General features: G+C 39.1%; 1 protein-coding gene across 1 annotated transcript in view; it reads left to right on the top strand.

Annotated features, from left to right (window-relative positions):
- The window catches only part of LOC121313196 (calbindin-like), a 35,649-nt gene extending 8,895 nt beyond the window's left edge, over nucleotides 1-26,754 (top strand). Inside the window, exons 4-11 of the mRNA XM_041245500.1 lie at nucleotides 8,168-8,248; nucleotides 10,044-10,100; nucleotides 12,403-12,480; nucleotides 12,992-13,047; nucleotides 13,196-13,235; nucleotides 13,346-13,399; nucleotides 23,697-23,768; nucleotides 25,895-26,754. Coding sequence (XP_041101434.1) covers nucleotides 8,168-8,248; nucleotides 10,044-10,100; nucleotides 12,403-12,480; nucleotides 12,992-13,047; nucleotides 13,196-13,235; nucleotides 13,346-13,399; nucleotides 23,697-23,768; nucleotides 25,895-26,008 — 552 coding nt within the window. The 3' untranslated portion in view covers nucleotides 26,009-26,754. The remainder of the gene's footprint in view (nucleotides 1-8,167; nucleotides 8,249-10,043; nucleotides 10,101-12,402; nucleotides 12,481-12,991; nucleotides 13,048-13,195; nucleotides 13,236-13,345; nucleotides 13,400-23,696; nucleotides 23,769-25,894) is intronic.
- Nucleotides 26,755-27,105: the final 351 nt, after the last annotated feature.

Raw genomic sequence — 27,105 nt, 5'->3', positions numbered from 1 at the left:
GAATGCATTTTTTATAATTCTAGTAATGATTATAATCATTGTTCAATCAACCGTTTACTTCTTGTTGATAAATGTATATATTGTTCATACTGTGCATATTATGTAACACAACATACTTTAAAACAAAGTATTTTCAATAGGTTTTATACTGTACAGCTGCCCAAATGTAGAATGAAAAAAAGTTGATCAGGTGTTCTTGGTATTGGCTCTCTGATCCATGTATGAGGTGAGTGCCACTGATGCACATCAGCTTGAAACTCATTGTTCTTGTAAGAGATGTTCCAATGAGGTAGAACTGTGTGTAGTCAAGCGGCTTGCGCTGCAATAGAGTTTGTTAGGTTATTTAATTGATCACAAGAACCCTTGCTCCTGTTTAAATTTTTAGAAGCTTTCTGCGCGCTCTGTTATGGAGAAAAGTATTGACAAAAAGGAGAGCCAGGACATCATGGAGAGTATATTTACATTGGGCTAATCTAATTTAAGGCATGTCCTCTGTGTAACCGATTGATAGGACAGATTTGTCGTCTTTGCTGAAAGGTGTATGTATGCATAAATGGTTTTTAAAGTGCTGTCAAAATCAAAATTGTATTCAAGTAAATTGTGAGGCGTATGGGGATATAGTGGGGATGCTAACAATAATAACAGATTATATAAAAATGGAGTTGTATCTAAAGAATTAAAAAATTACATGCTTCTGCAAAATCCAAGAACAGGTTTGAGGCAACCCAAAAATGCACAAAGAAAAACACCCAATGCGAATGATTGTTAGCACAGTTGATAACCCAACATATGTTATTGTGGAAATAGCTGAAAGGCAGCTGCAGCCACATGTTGAAAGTTTACCTAGCTGTGTTAAAGATACAACATGTTTTCTGAAAAGGATTAATAATATAAAGGTTAAATTTCCAGAGAATACCATTTTATTTTGCCTGGATGTAAAATCCCTGTACCACTGTGTTCCCAGGCATGAAACTTTACAAGCATGTAAAGAGGCACTGGAAAATAGAGTAGATAAGAACATGATACCCACGGAATAAATATTAAATATGATCAACATAGTTTTAAAAAATAGTTAGTTTGCATTTGGAAATAGAAGTTACAAACAGAATGTTGGCACAGCAATAGGCTCAAAATGAGGTATGCATTTTGCAAGCACATATATGGGCAAATTGGAGGACAAGTTACTGAGTAAACCAGACAAGAAACCATTAGAATACATAAGATATGTGGATGACTGTAGCATTTTGATGGTCCTTTCCCGCACGGTGTACCATATGGTACATGAAGGGCTGCAGTGCCAGATACCACCGAGTTATTCGGGGGCATTCCTGTCCTTCATCGTGCTTAACCACTTGAGTGGGGCGTGGTCTGTGACAAGATCAAATGAGTGCCCCAGTAGGTAGTATCATAGTGACTAGCCCATTTAATGGCCAAACACTCCTTTTCAACTACGGAGTAGTTGCGTTCCCGAGGTAGCGTCTTTTTGCTGGTGTACTGTATCGGGTGTTCTACTCCAGCTACCTTTTGGGACAAGACAGCACCCAAACCTACATCCAATGCGTTTGTGTGGAGGATGAATCTCTTGGTGAAATCTGGTGGGATAAGAGTGGGAGCCTGACAAAGTCTATGCTTAATCATATCAAACACCCCCTGACTCTCATCTGGCCACTTAATTACATTTGGAGCACTCTTTTTGGTGAGGTCAGCTAACGGGTTAACCATGGTGGCATACTTGGGGATAAAGCGGCGGTAATAGCCAGCTAATCCTAGTAATGACCTCACCTGAGTCTTGGTTTTGGGGATTCCTGCGTCAACCAAAGCCTGGATTTTGGTGACTACAGGTCTCGCCCTTCCATTCCCCATTAAAAATCCCAAATGTTGAGTTCCTTTTTTGGCAAACGCAAATTTCCTCAAGTTAGCTGTCAGCCGGGCTGTCCTTAGAGACTGAAGGAAGGCTGCAATCCTAGCCAAATGCTCTCGCCAGGTGGAGCTGTAAATAACCACATCATCTATACACTGCTGCATATTCATGATGTGGGCATAAAACCTGGTCCAGCAGTCTCTGAAAGGCAGCGGGTGCACCATGTAGCCCAAACGGCATGGTTTTAAAGTGAAACAGCCCTTCTGGTGTTGAAAATGCGGTTTTCTCTCTAGAGCTGCGGGTTAAGGGGATCTGTCAGTATCCCTTCGTCAGGTCCAGAGTGGAGATAAACCTCGCTTTTCCCAGTCTATCTAGAAGTTCGTCGACTTTCTGGGATCCGGTATGGTCTCTCGCACGATGACACCTGGTGGAGAGATAATGTCATATTCAACCAAATTAGTTCTGCCGGGCAAGTCAGAAAAAACATCACTGAACTCCTCAATAAGCTTATGCAGCTCCTGTTGCTGATCTGGAACCAATTATTCCCCCATCGAAATTATTTTTGTGCTAGGAGTCTTTGGACAGGGGCCTAAATCATCCTCTATATTGCCTGGGGCTATGTATGAACAAGACTTCCCTTGCCTGCCAGGGCGTTAATAAATTTACATGATAAATTTCACGTTCATTACGCCGATCAGGCTGTCTAATTTCACTTTCCCTATAGCCCAAATCACTTCATATGGCCCCTGCCATTTAGCACACAATTTCGATTCTGATGAGGGAAGTAGCAGCATTACTTTGGCTCCTAGTCGAAAGGTTTGAATTAGTGCATTTTGTTGTAATGCTGCTGTTGTCGGTGCTGAGCCGATCTGAGGTTGTCCTGGGCCAAACGACCGACCAAATCCAGGCGATCTCTTAGTAGGAGCACATGCTTCACTACTTTTATTTTTGGAGGAGCCTTTGTGCTCCTCCCACCCCTCTCTCAACAGATCGAGGATGCCGCAAGGCCGTCGGCCACACAGGAGCTCGAAGGGGGATAACCCTTTCAAACTCTGTGGCACCTCTCTCACTGCGAGAAGGAGGTAGGGAAGAAGCAGTGCCCAATGTTTCTGCTCTTGTTTTACAAACCGTCTCAGCATTGACGTCAAGGTCTGATTAAAGCATTCCACCAAACCATCGGTCTGTGGATTAGTATTTTATACACCTGCTGTAGTGTGTTAGACAGAAAATTAGTTCCATGATCAGTCAAAATCTCTTTGGGGATGCCTACTCTGGCCATAATCTGTACTAATTCGTTGGCTATTGCAGCGGCGCTAGTGGATCTCAATGGAATTAAGAACATAAGAACATAAGAAAGTTTACAAACGAGAGGAGGCCATTCGGCCCATCTTGCTCGTTTGGTTGTTAGTAGCTTATTGATCCCAAAATCTCATCAAGCAGCTTCTTGAAGGATCCCAGGGTGTCAGCTTCAACAACATTACTGGGGAGTTGATTCCAGACCCTCACAATTCTCTGTGTAAAAAAGTGTCTCCTATTTTCTGTTCTGAATGCCCCTTTTTCTAAACTCCATTTGTGACCCCTGGTCCTTGTTTCTTTTTTCAGGCTGAAAAAGTCCCTTGGGTCGACACTGTCAATACCTTTTAGAATTTTGAATGCTTGAATTAGGTCGCCACGTAGTCTTCTTTGTTCAAGACTGAACAGATTCAATTCTTTTAGCCTGTCTGCATATGACATGCCTTTTAAGCCCAGAATAATTCTGGTCGCTCTTCTTTGCACTCTTTCTAGAGCAGCAATATCTTTTTTATAGCGAGGTGACCAGAACTGAACACAGTATTCAAGATGAGGTCTTACTAGTGCATTGTACAGTTTTAACATTACTTCCCTTGATTTAAATTCAACACTTTTCACAATGTATCCGAGCATCTTGTTAGCCTTTTTTATAGCTTCCCCACATTGTCTAGATGAAGACATTTCTGAGTCAACAAAAACTCCTAGGTCTTTTTCATAGATTCCTTCTCCAATTTCAATATCTCCCATGTGATATTTATAATGTACATTTTTATTTCCTGCGTGCAGTACCTTACACTTTTCTCTATTAAATGTCATTTGCCATGTGTCTGCCCAGTTCTGAATCTTGTCTAGATCATTTTGAATGACCTTTGCTGCTGCAACAGTGTTTGCCACTCCTCCTACTTTTGTGTCGTCTGCAAATTTAACAAGTTTGCTTACTATACCAGAATCTAAATCATTAATGTAGATTAGGAATAGCAGAGGACCTAATACTGATCCCTGTGGTACACCGCTGGTTACCACACTCCATTCTGAGGTTTTTCCTCTAATCAGTACTTTCTGTTTTCTACATGTTAACCACTCCCTAATCCATGTACATGTGTTTCCTTGAATACCAACTGCGTTCAGTTTGAGAATTAATCTTTTGTGCGGGACTTTGTCAAAAGCTTTCTGGAAATCTAAATAAACCATGTCATATGCTTTGCAATTATCCATTATCGAAGTTGCATCCTCAAAAAAATCAAGCAAGTTAGTTAGGCACGATCTCCCTTTCCTAAAACCATGTTGACTGTCTCCCAGTACCCTGTTACCATATAGGTAATTTTCCATTTTGGATCTTATTATAGTTTCCATAAGTTTGCATATAATAGAAGTCAGGCTTACTGGTCTGTAGTTACCTGGTTCAGTTTTGTTTCCCTTTTTGTGGATCGGTATTACGTTTGCAATTTTCCAGTCTGTCGGTACCACCCCTGTGTCAAGAGACTGCTGCATGATCTTGGTTAGCGGTTTGTAAATTACTTCTTTCATTTCTTTGAGTACTACTGGGAGGATCTCATCCGGCCCAGGGGATTTGTTTATTTTAAGAGCTCCTAGTCCCTTTAACACTTCTGCCTCAGTTATGCTAAAGTTATTTAAAACTGGATAGGAACTGGATGACATGTGGGGCATGTTGTCAGTATCTTCCTTTGTAAAAACTTGTGAAAAGTAATCATTTAACATATTTGCTATTTTTTTTTCTTCCTCTACGATTTTGTCATTTGTATCTCTTAAACATTTAATCTCCTCTTTGAATGTTCTCTTGCTGTTGTAATATTGGAAAAACATTTTGGAATTGGTTTTAGCTCCCTTAGCAATGTTTATTTCTATTTCTCTCTTGGCCTTTCTAACTTCCTTTTTGACTTGCGTTTGCAGTTCTGTGTACTCTTTCTGCGTACTTTCTTTTTGGTCCTTTTTTAATGCTCTGTTTTGCCTCTGGGTATTGCATTGCATAATCTACCACTACTAATATATGCGTATACCCAGAGTCAGAAGGTAGCAAAGGGCCCACTGTGTCCATTGCAATGTGTTCAAAAGGAGTGGAAATAATCGGCAGTGGGGCCAAGGGAGCGAGGTGCACTTGACCCGGCGCTACTCGCTGGCAGTCTGGGCATGTGGCTACATATCTCGATGAAGACCTAACCAATAGAGTCGAGCTAATATCCACTCCCTCGTCTTCTCAGCTTCAAGGTGCCCCGCAAAAGGGATGTCATGCGCCAGCCTCATGACCTCGGTCCGACAAGACAGGGGGAACCAATAATTGTGTTACAGGCTGTCCTGTGCCTGTGGCTAGATTTACTCTATACAGTAATCACCCCTTGATACTGAAATGTGGATATACTAGCGCCCCAGCACCGTCAACATGCTTACCTTCAATAGACCGGACCTGCCCCCAAGCGTGCACTAGTGACAGGTCATTGTGTTGGCCCCACACTATGTCCGCGCTTGAGTACCACATGTCCGGTACATTGAGAGGGGCCGGAGTAGCATCTCCCCTGGATGGCCCAGTAACCTCGCCTTTTCGGTCACACTGTGTTCTGACTCCCTTTGACTGGTGTTTGTTACAATTCAAGCACTTTCCCACCAGACCCCAGCCTTGTCTCAAAGATGCTCCCTCCCATTTCGCGGTCCGTCTCTCCTTATTCGTTTTTCTAGGATGGATTTTGGCCAGTCTCGGCCCAGAATAACTGGGTGTGGGAACCTTTCCGCCACCCCTACTACAAGGTGACGTTTTATCGGTCCCACCGATAAGTATACTTTTAGGGTGGGGTATATCGCTGTGTCTCCATGGAAAAAGAGAGCTGTCCGAATTAAGGTTTGCTCACAATCCGTGTTCACTAATGCGTGGGTTTTCACATTACCTAAAACCACATCGATCATACAAGGCCCCTCCCGACCATTTTCCCCGCACTTACCTATTTCAGGTGCCCAATTACAAGCGGCCACGTCACACTCCATGGGAGCGTGGCATGACCTGGCCATATCTCCTGGTTGGTGGCACCTAAAACAAATCGGGGAGACAGAGGGAACAGGGGTTAAGAATCTGTCCCGCTGCTGGTATGGCAACGGGGCAGGGGCAGCACCTCTACCCCAGCTGGGGGCCAACCTTGGTCTCCATGGAGGGGAGCAAGGGGGCCCATTGGGGTCAGTGGTCTCAGAGGTCTGCCTCCAGCAGCTCCGCCAGTGCATTGTGGTCCATCCCGTGTTCTGACACCACATGTGGCAGTTTGACCGGTGATTGTGAACAGGTGTAGAGGTGATGGGGTGCAAAAGGAATCGCAAACATCGCAAACAATTGTAATCCAATTTTTTAAATTTTTGGGTTTTTTTTTTTTTTTTTTTTTTTTTTTTTTTTTTTTTTTTGTTTTTTTTTTTAAAATTTTTTTTTTTTTTTTTTTTTTTTTTTTTTTTTTGTTTGTTTGTTTTTTGTTTTTTTTTTTTTAAAAAAAAATAAATTTTTTTTTTAAAAAAAAAAAAAAAAAATTGTAATCCAGTAGGAAAGTGGTTTTAATAATCAGGATCTGGTGACCAACAAAAGAAAAACACTCCGGCAATACACAACAATGTGTAATGCGCAGAGCCAAACAAACAGGTTTACAGTCCCAAACAATAAATGTTATCCGCCCCACAATACTAAAACACGGTCACCAGCCCTGGGTGCATGTAGTAGTGCTCGTGGTGGGTGATAACAGGTTATTTGGTGATAGTTCGTGCAGTGCAGTTCCAGCTTGTGCTGGCCCAAAAGCGACAGCTCTGAAACGTGTTTAGCCATCTAGTGATACAATAAACAAGACAATTACTAACACTCAAAACAAACAAACACTCACGAATATTCCTCGGCAGTTTCTACTGCAGCTCTCAGTCCTTCCAGGTTTAAAGCGCAAACCCCAAGCAAAGGAAAAGATTAGCATTTCTCTGGCCCCTTTTGTGCTACCCTGCATGATCCCTTGGTAAACGATTGCAGCTGCTACCTCGTTTACCTTCCGGGTCGATACGTTCCTGCAACAGAGTCTCACTTCCATCCAGGCTGACCGACTTCCCGACCTTGGAAACGAACTGTCAGGCTAACCCGTCCAGATACTTTTCCTTTCTCTATTTAGCACCCTCACAGGTCGAGAGGGAGATTTATAACCAGAACTCACTGTATTTCTGTCACAATGACATATTTGGAATATGGACACATGGAGAAGAATCTCTTGTAAAGTTTCATAAATTAGCAAATGATACCCACCCTAACATTTCGGTAGATTTAAGGTGTACAGAATCTGAAATTGAATTCTTGGACATCTTGGTTAAACTTTATCAAGGGTCTATTGAAACAGATCTTTACTCGAAACCTACTGATATGCATCAGTACCTACATATGTCATCTGCACATCCTAGCTATACTAAAATAGCAATTCCTAAAGGACTGGGTGTAGGATAAAAATAATCAGTTCTGATGAAAATGACTAAAAAAAAATAGAAAGAAATTCAAAATAAATCTTAAGAGGATATAAAGAACAGATTATTGAGAGAGAATTAAGAAAAGTTGACAAACTCAATAGGAATGAATTAACTGGTTATAAGAAAAGGGAAGAGAGGGTTAAGAGAGTACCATCAATAATCACATATTCTAAATTATTACCCAATATTTCAAAAACAGTTTGGAGGCATTTACATATTTCATAATTAAATTAAAATAATCACAATTTTAAAAAAATGAAAAAAAAAAAAAAATTACAAAAGCACCGATCATAGCTTTAGAAAGGATGCAAATTTGGCTGATATTTTAGTCCACAATAAACATAAAGGGATCATAGATACATTAAGGGACACTGAAACCTGTAAAAGCACATGTAAAGTGGGCAAATGTATTGGTAAAGATAAAAGTGAAATCGCAAATAAATAAAAAAATGAGTCTTAAAAAATCTGTCATGCAAGCATAACAACCTTTTTTTTATATATGTAGACATGAATGTTTTATTTTTTTCTCTACAGCTTGTGCAGATCTTACCCACAGATGAGAACTTTTTGTTGGTCTTTCGACAACAGCTAAAGTCGTGTGCAGAATTCATGCAGGTATGTGAAAAAAAGAATGTTGGACTTTACACTGCTATACTAGTAGGGTATTAAGTAGGGAAGAATCTACAATCTCATAGTACAGAACATGTCAAATAATACTTTGGGTATATAGATTTGAAACTTGCAACAGTCAGTCCCAAAATTATAAATTGTGTCTCAAAATCTGGCTGAACGATATCCTTTTTTAGTTATATCATTGAAAAGAAGAGGAAAATAAAAACACCTAGTTTTCTGAAAAATCTGGAATATTTTTAACTCTTTGCGGTCCTATGTCGGACCAGGTCCGACATTACACAGGTCTCAGGTCTCTAGTCATTTTTTTTTCCTCCAGAAAAAAGCAGAGAAAACCTTTTAATGGCAGAGTGAGACCAAGAGAAGCCGAAAAAGAGATAACACGGACATAAACAAAGAAGATAGCTGCTTTCGCATCCAGCACTCAGAGAATATCACGGACATTTGCAGAGCTTTTTGAGATGTTATCATAATAAAATAATGACTTGGATCGCATTATTTGAGGAGTTTGATGATGAAACAAGTGATCAAGAGAGGATTTATCAATATGCATGACTATGAAAAGGTATGGGATCAAGGGGTAGGGCTTGGCTGGAGATGCAGTACTGAGTGTCCTTTTCATATGCAGTGCCTTTTAAACCTATTTTACTGTGAAATAAAAAATACTTATAAACAGCGCATGTAAAATAAACAGCACATGTGAAAATAAATTGGACCTGATGTGCCTGACAGGCGCTGAATAATTGGACCGCTAAGGGTTAAACTGTTTTTTTTTTCTTGTGGAGCATCAGCAATTCATGCAATCTTGAATATGAAAGCACTGATCTGCTGTTTTGCCTATTGTAACCTAAGTGACTTACAGCAGGGAGATTCTACTTTTATATACAGTATTACAGAAAACGAATACAAATCAGGTATGCAGTTTGTATAAGAATTAATTTGAGGCACAGTTCCTTACATGCAAGTGCTACACATTGCAGGTATTTCTGTGTTGTTGTCCAATTACTGTACTTCTGACTTAAATTAATAATGGTAATACAATAGCCAGAGAGTTCGTAGCTTATCAAGAATATAGTTAAAAAATTGATAGGCTTGTCTGTGCTTATTTTTAGCAATGTTTGAGTTTTATGTACATTTTTCGGGGATTTGTATATACTGTGTGAAATTATTGTTTTTGGTTACTTTCCAATTTATTTATTTTTTTCTGTCACTATATGTAGGCTATTATAACCCGACAGTACTTGCACGCTTCAGTTGTACCGTCTTTTCTTTGCTGTCTTCCAAAACTAAATCCTTATGGTCACAGGCATATTCTTTTGGCGGTTTTTGCATGTTTAGGCTTTTTTTTATATTTTGACACAATTTGCAATTCTGTTTTAAATTCCATGAGCGTGTAAATACTCCCTATCGAACTGGAATACAGTTTTAAATCTAGCGAGCAAGAACTCTAACTCTAATCTAATTTTAAATCAAGCATGGTACAATCCTCTAATAGAAATGTAGGAATTTGCTGCCTCTCAGTAATTGAGGTGGGTTTAAAGTATTCAGAATGAATTAACTTTTTTTTTTTTTTTTTTTTAATGAGGAAAGTGGTCAAGTTAGTGTGAATTGAGTAACCATCCAGTGTTTAATGGAGATACACCAATTTTTTTTTGTTTTTTTTTGTATGTCAAAAAGCACATGCTGTGTCCTTATGAGTATGGAGTCTCAAGAACAGCTGAGGTATATTTAGCAAATTAACAAATTCATGCAGTAATTCCCAATGTGTCCTATCCTGCAGGCCTGGCGAAGATATGATGCTGATCATAGTGGCTACATCGAGGCAGATGAACTGAAGGTAATTATCCATTAAGAGATTGGACATTATGGGAAGATTGTTAGTACAATTAACGACTAGTGGTGGGAATACATTTTATGAAATGGCTTGAAAATGTCCTCCATCCTGTCCTCCAATGGTTCAAAGCTCATTTCATTCCAGCCATGTCAATCACAGTTTCAAAATAACAATGAGCCATTTTATACTCTCAATAACACGCTTGAAAGCTTCTTGTGCGTTACTGCTAATGTGTAGGGCATTGTCTTTGTTTCCAAGAGATGTCAGCTTAGCGGTTCTGGCTGTTCATATTGTGCAACATGACATCTCCTATAACAAGAGTCCCCCGTCACACACAGTATTAACTCATCATGGGCGTCAAAAGATTGTATTCAGAAAATGATATTAAACATCAAATGTTTTTTTAAATGTGTTTTTATTTTACTATAAAATTGTTCTTTAATTTTCCAAACATGGGCTTACATCCGTACACAGGATAAGTGTGAAATTGTGACAAATCCATAATTGAGATTGATCGCTTATACATGACTCATAATAGCCAGTATGTATCAATTACACAATTCATATGATTTTTATGGATCTTGCTCAATACGTAGTCATGGTGTTCCCTGATCCCTTACCAACATGTTAATACAGGAAGCGGCCCTTAGGAAGGCTTCTATCTAAATAAAGCACTCTCTACTTACACATTGTTCAGATCAATACTGTTCTCTACCTCCATTCAGTGTTTAAATTACTGTGCATTTTGATTGACACCTTTATAATGTCAAACTCTGCTGGAACCTGTCATCTATCCAAGCCTCACATACCTGCTTCCAGCCTCACATAGACTGGACAGTAGTTGTCCTCTGGGACATGTGCCCCTTTTTCGTAACATTTGCGGTACCACAGTGGTCCTTTATCTCCGTGTTTAAGTTGCAGGCAGGGGTACAGATGCTCTGACTACTGAGGCACCCTCTCTCATGTCTCTGGGTAACACTGATTATTATTTGCATTTGTCAGGTAGTGTGCATTTTCTATGCCTCCGGTATTCTGAAAGCAATGTTGTAAAGTTGGCTGGACAGGTAAACTAAGTTGCAAGCAGTGATAGACTATCTTGTTTCTGTGTATCCACTTTTGTCCACAATTGTCCTCAGGTCCTCAACCCACTCTTTTAAGCTTGGCATGATGTGTGACATATAGGTTTCAAGTGGTAGATGGAAGCCGGCCTATCTACCTACTATACAAAATCAGATACTAAAGACCTTAATTAATCTGTGGTTAACATTATTCTGGTTTATATTCCTTAGTGATTTTCATTTAGAAGTTTTGGGAGAGTTTTCTTTGGGAACAATAACACATATTCTAAAACTGATTATGAATCGGGGAAATTATTCAGTGGTAAATCCCAGGAGGTCTAGAGTCGTTGAAATCCTAGCCATGCACTGCTGAGCAGTTCATCACACAGCGGCCTGAATTTAATGAGTTTGCTTAAGGTGACCACATTTTATTCTGTCCAAAGAGTTTTTCTGTTCAGATATTTTATATGTAATTGTGTGATAAGATAAAAGTACACTGGGTTATTATATTTGATATACATATTTATACCACAAGAGTGGGTATATCTTGAGTGGGATAACATGCTTACTGGGACTGGTTTTGAATGCGTCTTTGTTTACATTCTATTCCAGTGGTGTGCTGCTGAAATACAGAACAGACCTGCATGTTGGTATTTCAAACAATACTACCACCTGTTTTATTACAACTTTAAAATGTCTGAACTAATTTCAAATTGATATTGTTGTTTTGACTTGGACTTCCTATTTCCTTGAACGAGTTTAGTCAAGACATGCCAGTTACTGATCTGATTGTGTCTGACTTATCTGAACAGCCTGTAGCCCCTTTATTAAAAGGAAACAACAGAGAGGCTGTAAACTGACAGACTGAGCACAATGTTCTATCTGAAGACGGTTGCAAAGAGGTCATAAACAGAGTTTGAAATTTATCTGTGTCGAAGCATAGTCTGTTGACATTGAAAGTAAAGATCTGCCAGGTAAAATATCTGACTTAATTGAATTAATATAAAAAAATGTACACATTTTATTGCTATATTTTTAAAAAATATATATAGTTGTGGTATTAACAGAATACTGAATGATTGCTTGTGGTATACAGTTTTTACTCCCCTTAGGCGTATGTCCTTCATAAACCACTAGCCCATGTCAGGGCTTGTGAATGCTGGGGCATCCTCCTGCGGTGAATAAAAACCTTATTCCACAAACTTTCATTCAATATCCTCTCTATATATATATTGTTTCCAAAACAGAGTTTTCTGAGAGATCTACTACAGAAGGCCAAAAAATCATATGATGACAAAAAATTGGAAGAGTATACACAAACGACGGTAAGTCTGTCTTGGATTTAGATTCCTATTTTCAGTTAGCTCTCATTTTTAGAAGAGGCATGAACTTAGTAGTTTATGTAGGAAAGGCTCTGCTGTCTGTGGTCACAGAATCTGGAGCGTGTTGATTCAAATCCCTGTGAGTTTTCAATCTTGGTTGAGGACTCATAGGGAATGCTACATGGCCTTTGGTGTCCTGTTGGTGAGGGAGTTAAAACACCTGGGGTTGGGTTCACCTCACTGCACCACAGCACCCCCTACTGATCAGGAGGAACTCTGCCTCATTAAGTATGAACTTAATGTTACAGGAGTTTATCCTTTAAATAGTACATTAAAATAATTAGCATGCTATGGTTCATGTTAACTGGACTTTACACCCCCACGAAGCAGAGAACTGACCCCCATATAATATTGTATTCCATAAGCCTCCTTGCCCAAGTAGCCCATATTTAAAATATATGAATATGGATCATATTTTATGTTCATTTTATATTGAAAAGTTGGTCTGTTTCAGCTGAAAATGTTTGATTCCAACAATGACGGGAAGCTTTGCTTGGCAGAAATGGCAAGGTTTGTTGTTCAAAAATGTTATTGGAATAAAGCTTAAATAAATAACAATAATAATAGTTTTTATATATTTTTTTTTTATTTTAGTATAGTTTTACATACAAGTTAAATAGTTGATATAATGAACTAAAACCAAATGTCCTTCTAACAGATTACTACCCGACCAGGAAAACTTTTTGCTAAAATTTCAGGTAAATTTAAATAATAACACTAAAACAAATAGCTTTTGCTTATTTATTTTTTATTCTCTGTCCTCTGATGAGTGTCAGTCACATTAAAGTTCTTATCTTTTTCTTTGTAGAATGTGAAAATGCCAGCCAAAGAGTTTAATAAAATTTTTGAATTATATGACCAGGTAAGCCTTTAATTTTAATTGAAGCAGACATCCTTTTATTAGCAGGACTGCCCTTAGCCTGGGTTCATTGTGGAGATTCTTTTGTTAGTATAGTCGCAGTGATGTTGACAGAGTGGATCTGCCATATAGACTACATGTCAAAACCTTACTTAATTTAGACATTCATTATAACATTTAAAAACATTCTTGTTTAAAAGTTTGTCTAAGTTGTATTGAATTTCATAGTGTACTTTTTCACAAACTCTGTCTCTAATGGGTTTGACAAATAGAGACAATGTGATGTGAACTGCTCACCCAAATACAAATACAGTCATGGGCTATTGATACAAAACGTTATTCCACATACTGTGGACATACTGAACTACTGGCTGTGACCACATTGATTTTGATGAACTTGTGTATGGACATTCTACTCCACCTACTGTGGATGTAGGGGATACCAGTGTTCCATGCTAACACCTGTCATGTCGTCTTTCTATTCTTTGCAGAGGATATGATGCTTGTCTACCTTGCTTCTGTAAAAATACAGGAATATCAAGAATGAATAACACATGATAAAATATGTTTTCTTCAGTCAAGGTGCTTGTTGACAAAAAGCACAACTCGATTGAAAATCTGATGACCTTTATTTTATTGGCCTCAGCGCTTTCTAATCTATTGCTATGTCCCTGAACGGGATGGATTATGTGGCACAGATGACAGCCTCGCTGATGCATATAATCAATATGCATCAACGAGGCTGTCATCTGTCATCTGTGCCGTAGAACACAAAGTCAGACAGTTGGGGCCATGTTGATAAGTGAGTACTGAAAAAAGTCATTGACAGAGGAAATTTTGAAGCTGTTTGATTTGTATAACCCTGCTACCAGTAGTAGGGTGACATCTCACAGCTTTTAATATGTTATATAATTATATTCCATACTCTCCCTACACGCACGCACGCACGCACGCACGCACGCACGCACGCACGCACGCACACACACACACACACACACACACACACACACACACACACACACACACACACTTTTTCTAAAAACAACTCAGAACCCACGTTTTCTGCAGTTAGGGAAGTGCCATGATGTAGGAACTTGTATATACAGTCACACCCATTTACAACATACCTGAGATATTTCGTACACACTGATATAAAGAACCAGTATCATGGAACCGAATAAAATTGTATTAAATTCTGTTTAAATTATCGTTTTAGTACGTACTCTGATAGTGCATACTTCCTGTTATTACACACGCACCGCAATGGTACACAGTGGTCTGTGCTGTGCATACTGCTTACTATTAGTGGAGAAATCTTAAAGGGACAAAAGCAGTCAGCATTATGTTGTCAAACAGCTCAAGTTTAAAAAGCAGCAGTCGCTGAGGCAGCCCTGTCCACTTTAGAGCAAAAAAATCTACAACCAAGTTCAAAATCGATTTTACCTGAACCTTAGCCCATCAGTGTTAGAGCGTCTAGATTGCAGTATTGAAACTGGGTTAGTTTAACCCAGCTGAAAAAACATTTTGTAATGTATACACGTTCTTCTTTCTTTTTTTTTCCCTTCATAAATGTTATTGCTTATTTCTATTGAACACGGGAGCAAAAAGGAGGAGCTACAAGGAAGTGCCGATGTAATCAAAAGGGGAATAATTCGTATGAAGGGAAAATGCCCACACCATAGTATAATCTGGGGCGGATGAGAAATTATTTTATTAAAAGTTTAAGTAAAGACCTTTAACTTGCTAATATGTGATATGATCAAAGATAATTTAAAAAGTACTTTGGACACATTGTAAGTTGTGTGTACTACAGTACATTAGCATATCCGACTGTACCAGTGAAATATGATGATTAAATTCCCCCTGTATTTAAATTCAGGTTTGTCTTTTTCTTTATTCTCGTCTCATGTAACCAGGAGGATTATGGCAACGTACTACCGCAAAGCACTAGGGGATATCAGAGGATACTGTGTAACCAGACTCGAACACGGGTCACTTCTAGATTACAGTTAAACCAGTTTATCTAACCCAGTTATGCTGACAACCGATTTCTCCTGAGTAGATTTCATACTCAGTTGTTGAACTGAGTTATGAACCTTAATTAGTGTGGATGTTTGTGTATTATTATTATTATTATTATTATTATTATTATTATTATTATTATTATTATTATTATTATTATTATTTCTATAATTTACTATTACTGTACTGTATTTTTTTATTAATTCATTTATTTTACTAACTACAGTAGAGTATTATTCAGTACATTAATTACTTGTGTTTCGTTATTTTTTATAATTCATTTAGCTGACCATCTTTATCCAAGGCAACATAGAATTACTGTAAATAAAAATACAGAATGTTACATGGTGTATAGTAATGTACGGTACTAGTTACATGTTACATTGTTTTATATTGTTTCTTCTGTAAAAAATGTTATACTACATACATACATTAACCAATTAGTACTGTACTAGTCTGATTTATGCACTGATTTGACAGGTATGTGCATGTATCTGGTTATTACATACCTAAGTAATAACATAGTGTTTTTAGGATCCCACGGCAGTACGTTGTATCGGAGTTTCACTGTAACTGGAAAATAATATGCAATTATTACAGTTGTATCTTGGCTCATATGGAAAAAGTCATGAATAGATGTTACATCAAAAAGACCTAATTATGACTTTCCCAGCTATTTTGTTAGAGTTCTCAGTGTATTTGACTTTAAAACTCTGATCGTCGTTTTTATTCAAAACATTCTAAGCACTGAAAATGTCGGCCCATTTTTTAATTTGCTACACTAGGAGCTAGAGTATCATCAAGAGTAGACACATAACAGTAGATGAGGAACAGCTAAATGAAATAAAAGAAAACTAAGAATGAAAAAACACTTTCAAAAACTACAGCATGAGTTGTTAATAAATTGAAAGACTGGTTTAAAGAAAAAAAATGTGGACATTCATTTTAAGGAAATAAGTTAAAAAAAAAAAAAATCTAAAGAACATAACGGAATTTTATGCTAGTGCAAGAAGTTCAACTGGGGACCAGTATTCAGTCTCCAGTTTTATAACAGTGAGCTGGACTAAATAGATATTTTAAGAGTAGATATTTTAAAAGTTTTAACATCTCTGCTGACAGCAAGTTTAAAACCAACAACTAAGGTATTCCTGTCAGTTATGAAAACTTTAGAAAAGCAGGTAAAGACAAGGCTCCACTCTCCCCAGAAGTAGCTGACTGCGCCACCTCACTCTACACAGCACTGCTGCTACTGCCCCTGCTACTGCCTCTGCCAGCCAGGGGAGCCCAACAGTACAGCCGCGGGAGTGGGGCTATGACCACTGGGACCAGTTGCTGTGATTGGGAGAACCATGGTAGGGGACTTCTGCCATGTCCAGCTCTTGTGGGGGACCGACAAGGGAAGCCAGCTCACCCCCTTGAATGATCCAGCCGCTGCTCCAGACCAGCGTAGCCCATCCAGGTCCGAGCCACCACCACCACCAACGGTCCATCCAGCACAGCCAGGGCCAAGAGCCAAGCAGATGAGCCCAACCAAAGATAACTCGCTGCCTCTGGTGCTCCAGTGACTGGTGGCGGCTGAGTTCAAGCTCAGCATGGTCCAGGACTGGCCGGCCCCCACTGACCAAGGGCAGCTGTGAGGGTTTCTGGGGCTCACCTCAAAATATCACCAGTTCATGGCCAACTTCTCTAGTGTCGCAGCCCCCCTGCACCAGCTGCTGAGCAATGGAGGGCTGTTCAGCTGGACTCAGGTGTGGCAGGCCACCTTTGACAACCTGCATGGTCCTCTCCCAGCCGGGGCCTGATGGAGAAAAAGAAGTGCCATACTTCAGTCAATCTTTTAAGAACGCGGTCCAACACTTCCGCCACTACCTTTGCGGGCAATCATCGTCTGGACCGACCAAGTCGTCCTGCAGTGGTTGCTGACATTCTGAGAGGCAGAGGGACAGGTGGCCCAATAGATCGATCATCTCCAGTCCTTCCACTTCACTGTCGAGCACAGGGTTGGAGTACGCCATGCCAATGCGGACACCCTGTCTCACCACAACTGCACAGAATAGGACTGCAACCACTGCCTGAAGAGGGAGGTGCAGGAGCTGACTGTGGTCAAGCAGGGGTCGGCAAGTAGAACGGTTGTTGTCTGCAGGGAACTGGCCACGGTTGACGTGGCAGAGTTGAGGCAGCCGGGATGGAGTGCTACAATGCCAGTGGCAGGAGCCGGCTGGCCAAGAGGTGAGGTGGCAGATGGTGGTCCCTAGCTTGATACAACAGGCGGTTCTGTGGGCTCACCACAGAACCCCCAGCACAAGGCACTTTGGGATAACCAAGACCCTGCGGCGGGTTCAAAAGGGGTTCTACTGGGGGCGATGCCGCCAGGACATCGAGGACTACTGCCAGCAGTGCGACCAGAAGGGACCCTTGATCACAAAATGGCCAGAGGCATGCACTGCTGGACAAGGAGACCGAGACCGTGACCGAAGCTCTGCTGATGGGGTGTTGGTTTGGTGTCCCTCAGGAACTCCAGGTCGCAATTTTGAGTCCAAGCTGCTGGCCAAGATGTGACACCGCTCCACCTCCAGGTGACGGTCTTGTGGAATGCTTTAATCAGTGCAGCAGATGATCACCAAGTGAACTAGGGTTCGACCGGCCTCCAGATGCTGACAACGAAACACTTGGCCCTGAGTATGACATACGGCTCCAGGATCTCCTGGACACGGCCTACAATTTCGCCCGAGGCCAGTTGTGGGCTACGGGCATCCGCCAAAAGCGGAACAATTTTTTTTTTCTAGTATTAAAATACAAGTATGTAGTTGTAGTCAAAAGTTTACATACCCCAATGGAAATGTGAAATTTCTCAAAAACAAAGAATTTTAGGAAAAATCTTTTGTAGCAAAAGTTTTGCTTTTGGGGATGAGGAAAAAGTTATGAGAAATAGCTGTCTCAGTTTTTATTTCAGCATTTTTTTGCAAAACTCAGAAAATGCTAATTTAAAAGTATTCATACCCTTTGATGCTGTGATAATGTTGTCTACAAGGTGCTACAAATTTCAATATGATAATGCAAAACCTAATTCTAGAAAAGTCTAGAAAATGCTGGATTATAGGTGAACATTCTTAAAGAGTATAAAAGAGTTAGTCATAGGATGATTGCTGTCATTTATCAAATAAAAACTATCTGAAGACCTTAAGCAGAAAATTATTTATTGTCATAAAGCTGAAGAAGGATACAAGAAGATTTCCAAACGTTTGAGTCTCCCAATTTCAACTATTGTTTCTATTATCAAGAAGTACAAGACTCATGGTACTGTCACAACGCTCCCTCAGTCTAGAAGAAAGAAGGTTATTCACCAAGAATAAGTAAAAGAATTGTGAAGAAGGTTAATGACAATCCGAGATTGACTGCCAAAGATATTCAAAGTGAATTTCAACCATAGGTCGAGATTTGCTTGGTGAACGTCTCAATGGTCGCAGGCCAAGGTAAAAGTCACTCTTTGGAAAACGTCACAAGGACAATCGCTTAAAGTTTGCAAATCGGCATTTGAATGATGGATATGAGTGGTGGTCAAAGGTTTTGTGGAGTGATGAAACAAAAATCGAGCTATATAGTCACGCTGATAGTTGTTACTTTTGGAGAAAGTCTGGTGAGACTTACAAAGAAAAGAACACCATACCTACTGTCAAGCATAGAGGTGGTAATGTCCTTCTATGGGTCTGTTTTTCCTCTAATGGCACAGGAAATTTAGTTCCAATACATGGTAAAATGGATTCCATAGCATACTAAAAGATACTGGCCAATCATCTGAAACCCTCCACTACAAATCTTGGTTTAAAGCGCAATTGGACGTTCCAACACGACAATGATCCAAAGCACACATCAAAATCTACTTCAAAATGGTTAAAAAATAAAAGAATAAATCTGATTGAGAATCTTTGGTATGAGTTGAAGAAGGCTGTGTACATGAGAAGTCCTTGGAATTTGAATGAACTGGAACAATTTTGCGTTGAAGAATGGTCAGATATCACTAAAGAATCATGCCAAAAGCTCATTGACAAATATCCTAATCGGTTATTATTGCTAAAGGTGCCTCAACTAGCTATTAATTTAATTTTCCTTCTCAGAGTTTTGCAAAAAAATGCTGAAATAAGTAATTCTAGACATCTATTTCTTGTAACTTTTTTTCCTCATCCACAAAAGCAAAACATTTGCTACAATTTTTTTTCCTAAAATGTTTTGTTTTCAAGAAATTTCTAGAAATTATACATTTCCATTGGGGTAGTAAACCTTTGACTACAACTGTTGTTTCCTGGCAGCATTAGTTCCATAACAATGAACTATTCCACAAATTGTGTTGTCTTCTATAGTGTGGGCATCTCTTTTAAAATGTCTGGTGACAGGAAAGGTATAAATGTTAGTTCGTATACTTCTCAGATATTCCACGAAGCGATCAGCTAAGCACCGTTTTGTTTCACCAATATATGGCGTGTTACATTTGATGCAGCCAATGCAGTATACAGTATACTCATGGATAGTAAATGAGGATTTTGCCCCCTTAACTGTGGACCAGATGCTCTCTTAGATTTTTGTCTCTTCTGTATGACATTAGAGGAGGATTATTGAAAGTGGGAGCTGTAAAAGGATCTTCTTGAAGAATGTTAAAATTTCATTGTATGATGTGTTTTGTTATTTTTTGGTCAAAGGATGGTAAGTAAGAACAAGGGGAATACGATTATTGGATTCTGTGTTTTGGTTTTGTACAAAGCATCCTTTCTGTTTATTGTCGATTCACTTAACTGAGCTTCTCTAAGTATAGTGTCTGGAAACCCACAGTTTTTGAAAAAATGAACACATGTCGTTTGTTTTATTCAAAAAATAACTATCATCACTGCAAATATGCGTCTCAGTCTTGGTAATTGGGAGTATAGAATGGAGTTGCGACAAGCTTTGAGATGTGAAGAGTCGTATCTTAGATATGAATGAGAATCAGTTCTTTGTAGAAAATTGTAGTATTGATGGTACAATTAGAAACTGTGATGGTAATGTCTAAGAAAGAAATTTGTTTAGAAATGTTCCATGTATACTTTAGAGCTGGATGAGACTGGTCAGTAAAATGTATGAAATCCATTAAATCTGCAGTAGTGTTAACTGAGATGCCAAATATATCGTCGTTGTGTCTAAGATATAAAATTGTGTACTATTGAAAAACTTTATTTTCAATCCATCCCATAAAAAGACCCCATTTTTGTTCCCATACTGACACCTCTACCTTGTTTATAAAAATCTCCATTAAAGGAGAAACAATTCAAGGAAAGAACGAGTTGGGCTAGTTGCAAAAGAATATCGGTTGCAGGCTTTTACTGTCCGTTTATCAAGGAAGTATTTTAGTGTTTGTAAACCGTCACTGTTGGGGATAACTGCGTAGAGGCTTTTGACATCCATTGAGAAGAGAGTTATATTTTGTTACCATTTAAAGAAAAATTATTATTTATTTGCAAAAAAATAATTAGAGTATTTAATGTATGAAGGTAAAGATTCCATAATGGGTCTGAAGACATCATCAAGAAACTTGGAAATTATTTCATTACTTGTAAATACATTCACAGCAACACAGTAGTTAAGGGAGCAAAATCCTCATTTACTATCCATGATACTTTTACTTGCATTCGTAAAGGAATAGTATACTGCATTGGCTGCATCAAACGTAACAAGCTATATATTGGTGAAACAAAATGGCGCTTAGCTGATCGCTTCGTGGAACATCTGAGAAGTATACATCTCTACCTTTCATGTCGCCAGACATTTTAACAGAGATGACCACGCTATAGAGGACATCACAATTTGTGGGATAGTTTTGGCACTTTTGAGCCATTTGGAATGAACATTCTATTCTGAGATCATTCTGGAATTTTGTTTAAAAGACTACTTGTTTGTTTTTTATCAACTTCTTAAAGTACTTTTTTTTTTGTATTCAGCCGATGAAGGACTGTGGCAAAGCGGCTGATGATTTTGAACAGGTGTAGAGGTGATGCAGTCCAGGAGTAATCACAGACAATTGTAATCTGGCTTGGAAAGATTTATTTTAATCTGGGTCTGGTAACCAAAAGAAAATGTTCCGGCAATACTCATCAGTGTGTACTGCGCAGAGCCAAATAAACGGGTTTACAGTCCCAAACAGTAATCGTTATCCGCTACAAAATATAATTGATGATAATTGATTTCTATTCAATTATTCTACCTTTTTAAGTACCTAAATATCCTTTTCTTTTTTCTTATTGGTCATTTTGGTACACACCAGTCATTCTTTTTCTCGAACTCTATATATATCCCACCCCTCGTTATATCGCGGTCCTGGAGTCGGCTCCCCATTTTTACTGTCTAACTGTATATGCCTTAGCTGCAATATACACAGGTACTTAGAATTACTGTTTGTTTTATTTCGTACTACACATCACAAACAAAAATATACAAAACAATTAAAAACAAAGCATTAATATCATACTGTTTTCATGTACACACATATTGCACAATAACACAAATCAAATTAAATATCTACTTGCTGAAACGGTTTGTATTTTAGCCAACGAGATGTTCACTTCTGGCAGCAATTCACTAGCAAAAGTCACAAGGCAGTGACGTCATCTCCCTAGCAACAAGCCTCCTATGTTGTTGTTATGAATGGATTATTTCAGTGCAGCAGGTTTGAGCATTTGAGAAAGGAGAGGAACAATCATGAAATTAATTGGAGAAGCAATTGCCCCCCACTGTACGAATCAAATCAAAACTGTGTGCTGCTTTTTACATGAAAAATGAGAAAGAGCAGGTTGCATAGAGAATTTATACTGGACCCTGGCACCCCTGATAAAATGAGGGAGTGGTTGTTCAGTATTTGTTAGTCTATTTGTTTTTCATTATGAGACACCCGCGATATATCGAGTGTGTGTGTGTATACATTGGATGTACAAAAAATTAGGAACATCATATCTTTCCATTTCCAAAGTGAATCCAGGTGAAAGCTATGATCCCTTATTGATATAACCTGTTAAATCCACTTCAATCAGTGTAGATGAAGGGGAGACAGGTTAAAGAATGATTTTTAAGCCTTGACACAATTGAGACATAGATTGTGTATGTGTGCCATTCAGAGGGTAAATGGGCAAGACCAAAGATTTAAGTGCCTTTGAACGGGGTATGGTAGTAGGTGCCAGGCGCGCCGGTTTGAGTGTATCAAGAACTGCAACGCTGCTGGGTTTTTCACACTGAACAGTTTCCCTTGTGTATCAAGGATGGTCCACCACCCAAAGGACATCCAGCCAACGGCAAGCCAGTGGTCCAAAACAGCTCAATGATGAAAGAGGCCAAAGGAGGATGACACGAATTGTGCAGAGCAACAGACGGGCTACAGTTAGTCAACTGACAGTCCAGTACAACATTGGTGCCGAAAGACCCTTGAATGCACAACTCATCGTACCTTGACACGAATGGGGTATGGCAGCCTACAACGTAACAGAGTTCCACTTCTTTCAGCAAAATCCAAGAAACTATGGTTGCAGTGGGCTAAGGAACGAAAACACTGGTCACTGGAGGATTAGAAAACATTGCCTGGTCTGATGAATCCCGGTTCCTGCTGTTTCACGCTGATGGGAGGACTAGGGTATGGAGAAAACCACATGAGTGGGGTGATGGGGTGGGGTGTGTTTTCATGGCACACATTGGGCCCCTTGATAAAAGTGGAGCAACGTTTGAATGCCACAGGATATCTGAACATCATTGCCAATTAGGTGCATCCCTTCATGGCAGCAGTGTATCCATCTGCTAATGGATTTTTTTCAGCAGGATAATGCCCCATGCCACAAGGCTAGGATTGTCCAGGAATGGTTCCACGGACATGACAGTGAATTCAGCTTACTGCAGTGGCCTGCCCAGTCACCAGATCTCAATCCAATTGAGCGTCTGTGGGATGAGATGGAATGAGCTATTCGGAGTAGAGATCCACTACCAGCCAACTTGACACAAGCATTGGAGTCAACATGGGCCAGCATCCCTGTGGAACACTTTCGACACCTTGTAGAGTCCATGCCCCAATGAATTGAGGCTGTTCTGAGGGTAAAAAGGGGTGCAACTCAATATTAGGAAGGTGTTCCTAATGTTTTGTACACTCAGTGTATATATATATATATATATATATATATATATATATATATATATATATATATATATATATATATATATATATATATATTATATCTAACATAAACAACAAGTCTTTGAATTTCGATGTTTTCAGGATGGTAATGGATACATGGATGAGAATGAACTGGATGCCTTACTTAAAGACCTTTGTGACAAGAATCAAAAGGTAATTTCATCATCATATTTATAACATCACATTTATAATTCACATAGATTTGTGGCCATTATATTTAAGTTTGATCCATTTAGGAAACTGCATTAAACTATGCAATGTTGTGCGGTTTGAATACAACATAATTTACATATTCATTAGTATAAATGTTTTACTTTTTCATGGAAATGCATTCATTCTGTTGTTAAGTGTTTATTTAATTTTCATTTGCTACTGTATCCCGTGTTAAACCTGTCTTGGTTGGCGGAGGGGGGGGGGGATAAAAATATTCAAAACACATGTGATTGTTTTATCCACACTGCCAGTAGGTTGTTTTTCAACTTGGAAATTTCTCCCAAAGCAATTCTGTCTGCAATCACATGTCTAGTTTGTGTTGCTTCTCTATAAATGAAACCCCCTCTTTCACAGTGCTGTCTCTTTTAACAATAGCCACTACTAAAAGGGATTTGTGTTATTTTACACAACAAACAGTAATATGACAAAGACAGAAACAGGTTGAGATAAAAAAAATTCCAAACAATAATGTTTTTTTTAAAAAGTATACAAGGAAGGATAAGAAGTAACATTATTGTTCAGTGGGGGCTGTTCACTAATGCTTTAACTTAATAGTTCACGGGGCGTGAGCTGGGGGTGTAAGGATAGGGCAGAAGAAGCAGAAGGGAGTAGTAAGTAGGACAGAGTGCCGGCTAGAAAGGAAAAGACCTAGGATAGAAGAGCGGGCGAGGCGCATTCTAGTAGCAGACCAGTAGAGCTGGACATGAAAACTATGATAGAAGGTGATCACTGACTGAGGGCGGCGATGCCGACACATCCCAGGGGCAGAGGACCCATTAACCGAAACAGGATAGAAAGATGGTCAATGACTGAGGGCGGCGATGCCGACACAACCCAGGAGCGAAGGACCCAGCAACCGAAAACATATACGAGGGTTATGACTCGGGGAGCCGCCCCTCGGGAGGAAGACGGTCCCGGTAGACCGGGACACGAAAGAAGATAGAGAGAGAGGTACCCCGCGTCTGTGACTTCTGTAAAGGGGTACTCGTTAGACCCCCAGTTGGCAGAGACTTCACGCTGCCTGGGACCTGAAATAAGGACAAGGCCTAGAGGTTAGTATGGGACTCGAGCACGGAGATGCCACATCCCGAATTGAGGCAGAGTATAGAACATAGACTTGAGTGAGGTAAGATAAGCGCAGGAGCTGCGAAAGGACTGTGGCCGGGGGTCCGCTCTGACTCATATGGTGAGAACCCCCCTCAAGGTAAGAGAGGCGGATGCCTAGCCCTGAGGTCAGGGAAGTGAGACTCACTTGCCCCCCGGAGACGACTGATGCAAAGGCATATATGAGAAGGTAGAGGAGGGGAGGAGGAGGAAAACGAAACACTAGACAGCGAAGGTGCAAGTGATCAGGGCTTAAATAGAGAATAGGTACTAATTGACAGGAAATTGGAAGCCCCCAACTGCACGCCCTGCGAGCTATGCTAGCTAACATTTCCTGAATATGCACATTAGTACTGTCATTTTAATTATAGTGTACAGCTATGGCCAGAAGTTTTGCATCACACTATATAAAGTAACACATTTTGCTTCATAAAGTTGAATGAAACCTGCTGAACAATGTTATGCTAACATACTGAATTTTATGCTAAAATATTGTACTGCTGTTATGGCTTCCGATAGACTTGCAATATCATTTTGTAGTTTATTTGATTGCATGGTGTTAAAACTTTTGGTCATAGCTGTATTTACACTCATTAGAGCATGATGCTCAACTCTGGTCCTCGAAATCCATTCCAGTCCAGGTCTTTATTCCAAGCAGATCTTAAATTAATTAATTGCTTCTTAACAGTTTCAATTATCTACATTAGAACCTGCCTGGAGTTAAAACAGACACAGGTAAAACACTATAATTTTACACTTTCATTTCTCACCAAGGTGGCTCTTAAGTGGTTTAGGCACTCGATGAGAGGTTTAAAAAAAGTTGAAATAATAATTTAAAAAACAACAGAATAAAAAGGTACTAAAATAGCTTGTGTAAAATTGGAAAAATAAAAGTTTAGACAGCGTTCCCAAGTAAAGACACACATGCACGTTTAACTGACAGGATGATTTTATTATTACAGGTGTTAGACATCAAAAACATTGCAACGTACAAGAGCACCATCATGGCTTTATCTGACGGAGGGAAACTCTACAGAACTGAGCTGGCGCTTGTCCTTTGCGCTGATGAAAACTGAGAAACAATCCTCTGAAATCGCTGCTCACTAGTGATCTGTGTAAAGATAGCTGTATAAGGGTGTAGGGTCTATGTTTTCCTTTTTTTCTGTTCTGTAAATTTAACTGACAACGTATAGATACATCACTGGGCTCTGTGGCACATACTTTTCAATCTGTTGTTTCTATACCGTTTGTAATGTACAGCTTTTGTAATTATGACCATCACTTTATTATGTGATACAGTACAATATTTCTGCTTCTCTACTGCTTTAAGAAGGGATATTGATAAAGATATGTGTATTGCTGAATACTATTAATAACTGCTATATTTAAAAGTTGTATCTTGTTGACTAGTAATGATTTTCTGTCTGATAATCTTTTAGCCAAAGCAATAATATCTTAAAAATAAAATATAATTAACATGTGCATCTGTGCTAAATAAAAATAAATAAATAAGTAGCCGGAAGATTATGTAAACTAACATATTGGTAGAAAACCAATTAGTCACACATTCTCATAAATATTTGAAGAGTTGGCTATGCCACATCACTTCTGAATAGCCCAGTTCCAAAGTATTGTCAACCCATTTGCACTGTTACGAGCGACAAGCTGCACTATGTTTTACACCAGACTCACTGTGTAACCTGTAATTAAATATTGATCAGCACTACCTTACAAAGCCGGTTGTGTTTTGTGGTGTGACTTCTCTATTTTTATTTTTTTTTAATCGTTTTTCTTTTTAAACGTGAGCAGCATTGATTACTTTAAACTTGATTCTTTGTACCTCACCTCACACCACATTATGATCTCCTCTAAAGGAGATTTTGAAAACTTTTCACTCCGACGTTTCCTCTGACTCAACATATAAATATTTGTTTTGGTTTGACAAGTTCGACACCCCACATATAAAGAAATAGACGCACGATGTTATTATTATTATTATTATTATTATTATTATTATTATTATTATTAGTTTCTAAGCAGACACCATTATCCATGTGTAGCCTGTTCATTAAAAGTTCCACTTTCAACATCATAATGGAATTATTAAATAAGGTAATATACTAAGAGCTTGCTATGACTACAGAAAACAAAACACTTACACTTCTATTTAATT

Source organism: Polyodon spathula, chromosome 3 (assembly GCF_017654505.1).
Source record: "Polyodon spathula isolate WHYD16114869_AA chromosome 3, ASM1765450v1, whole genome shotgun sequence".
Taxonomy (NCBI): Eukaryota; Metazoa; Chordata; class Actinopteri; order Acipenseriformes; family Polyodontidae; genus Polyodon; species Polyodon spathula.
This window is presented reverse-complemented; position numbering and strand designations above follow the sequence as displayed.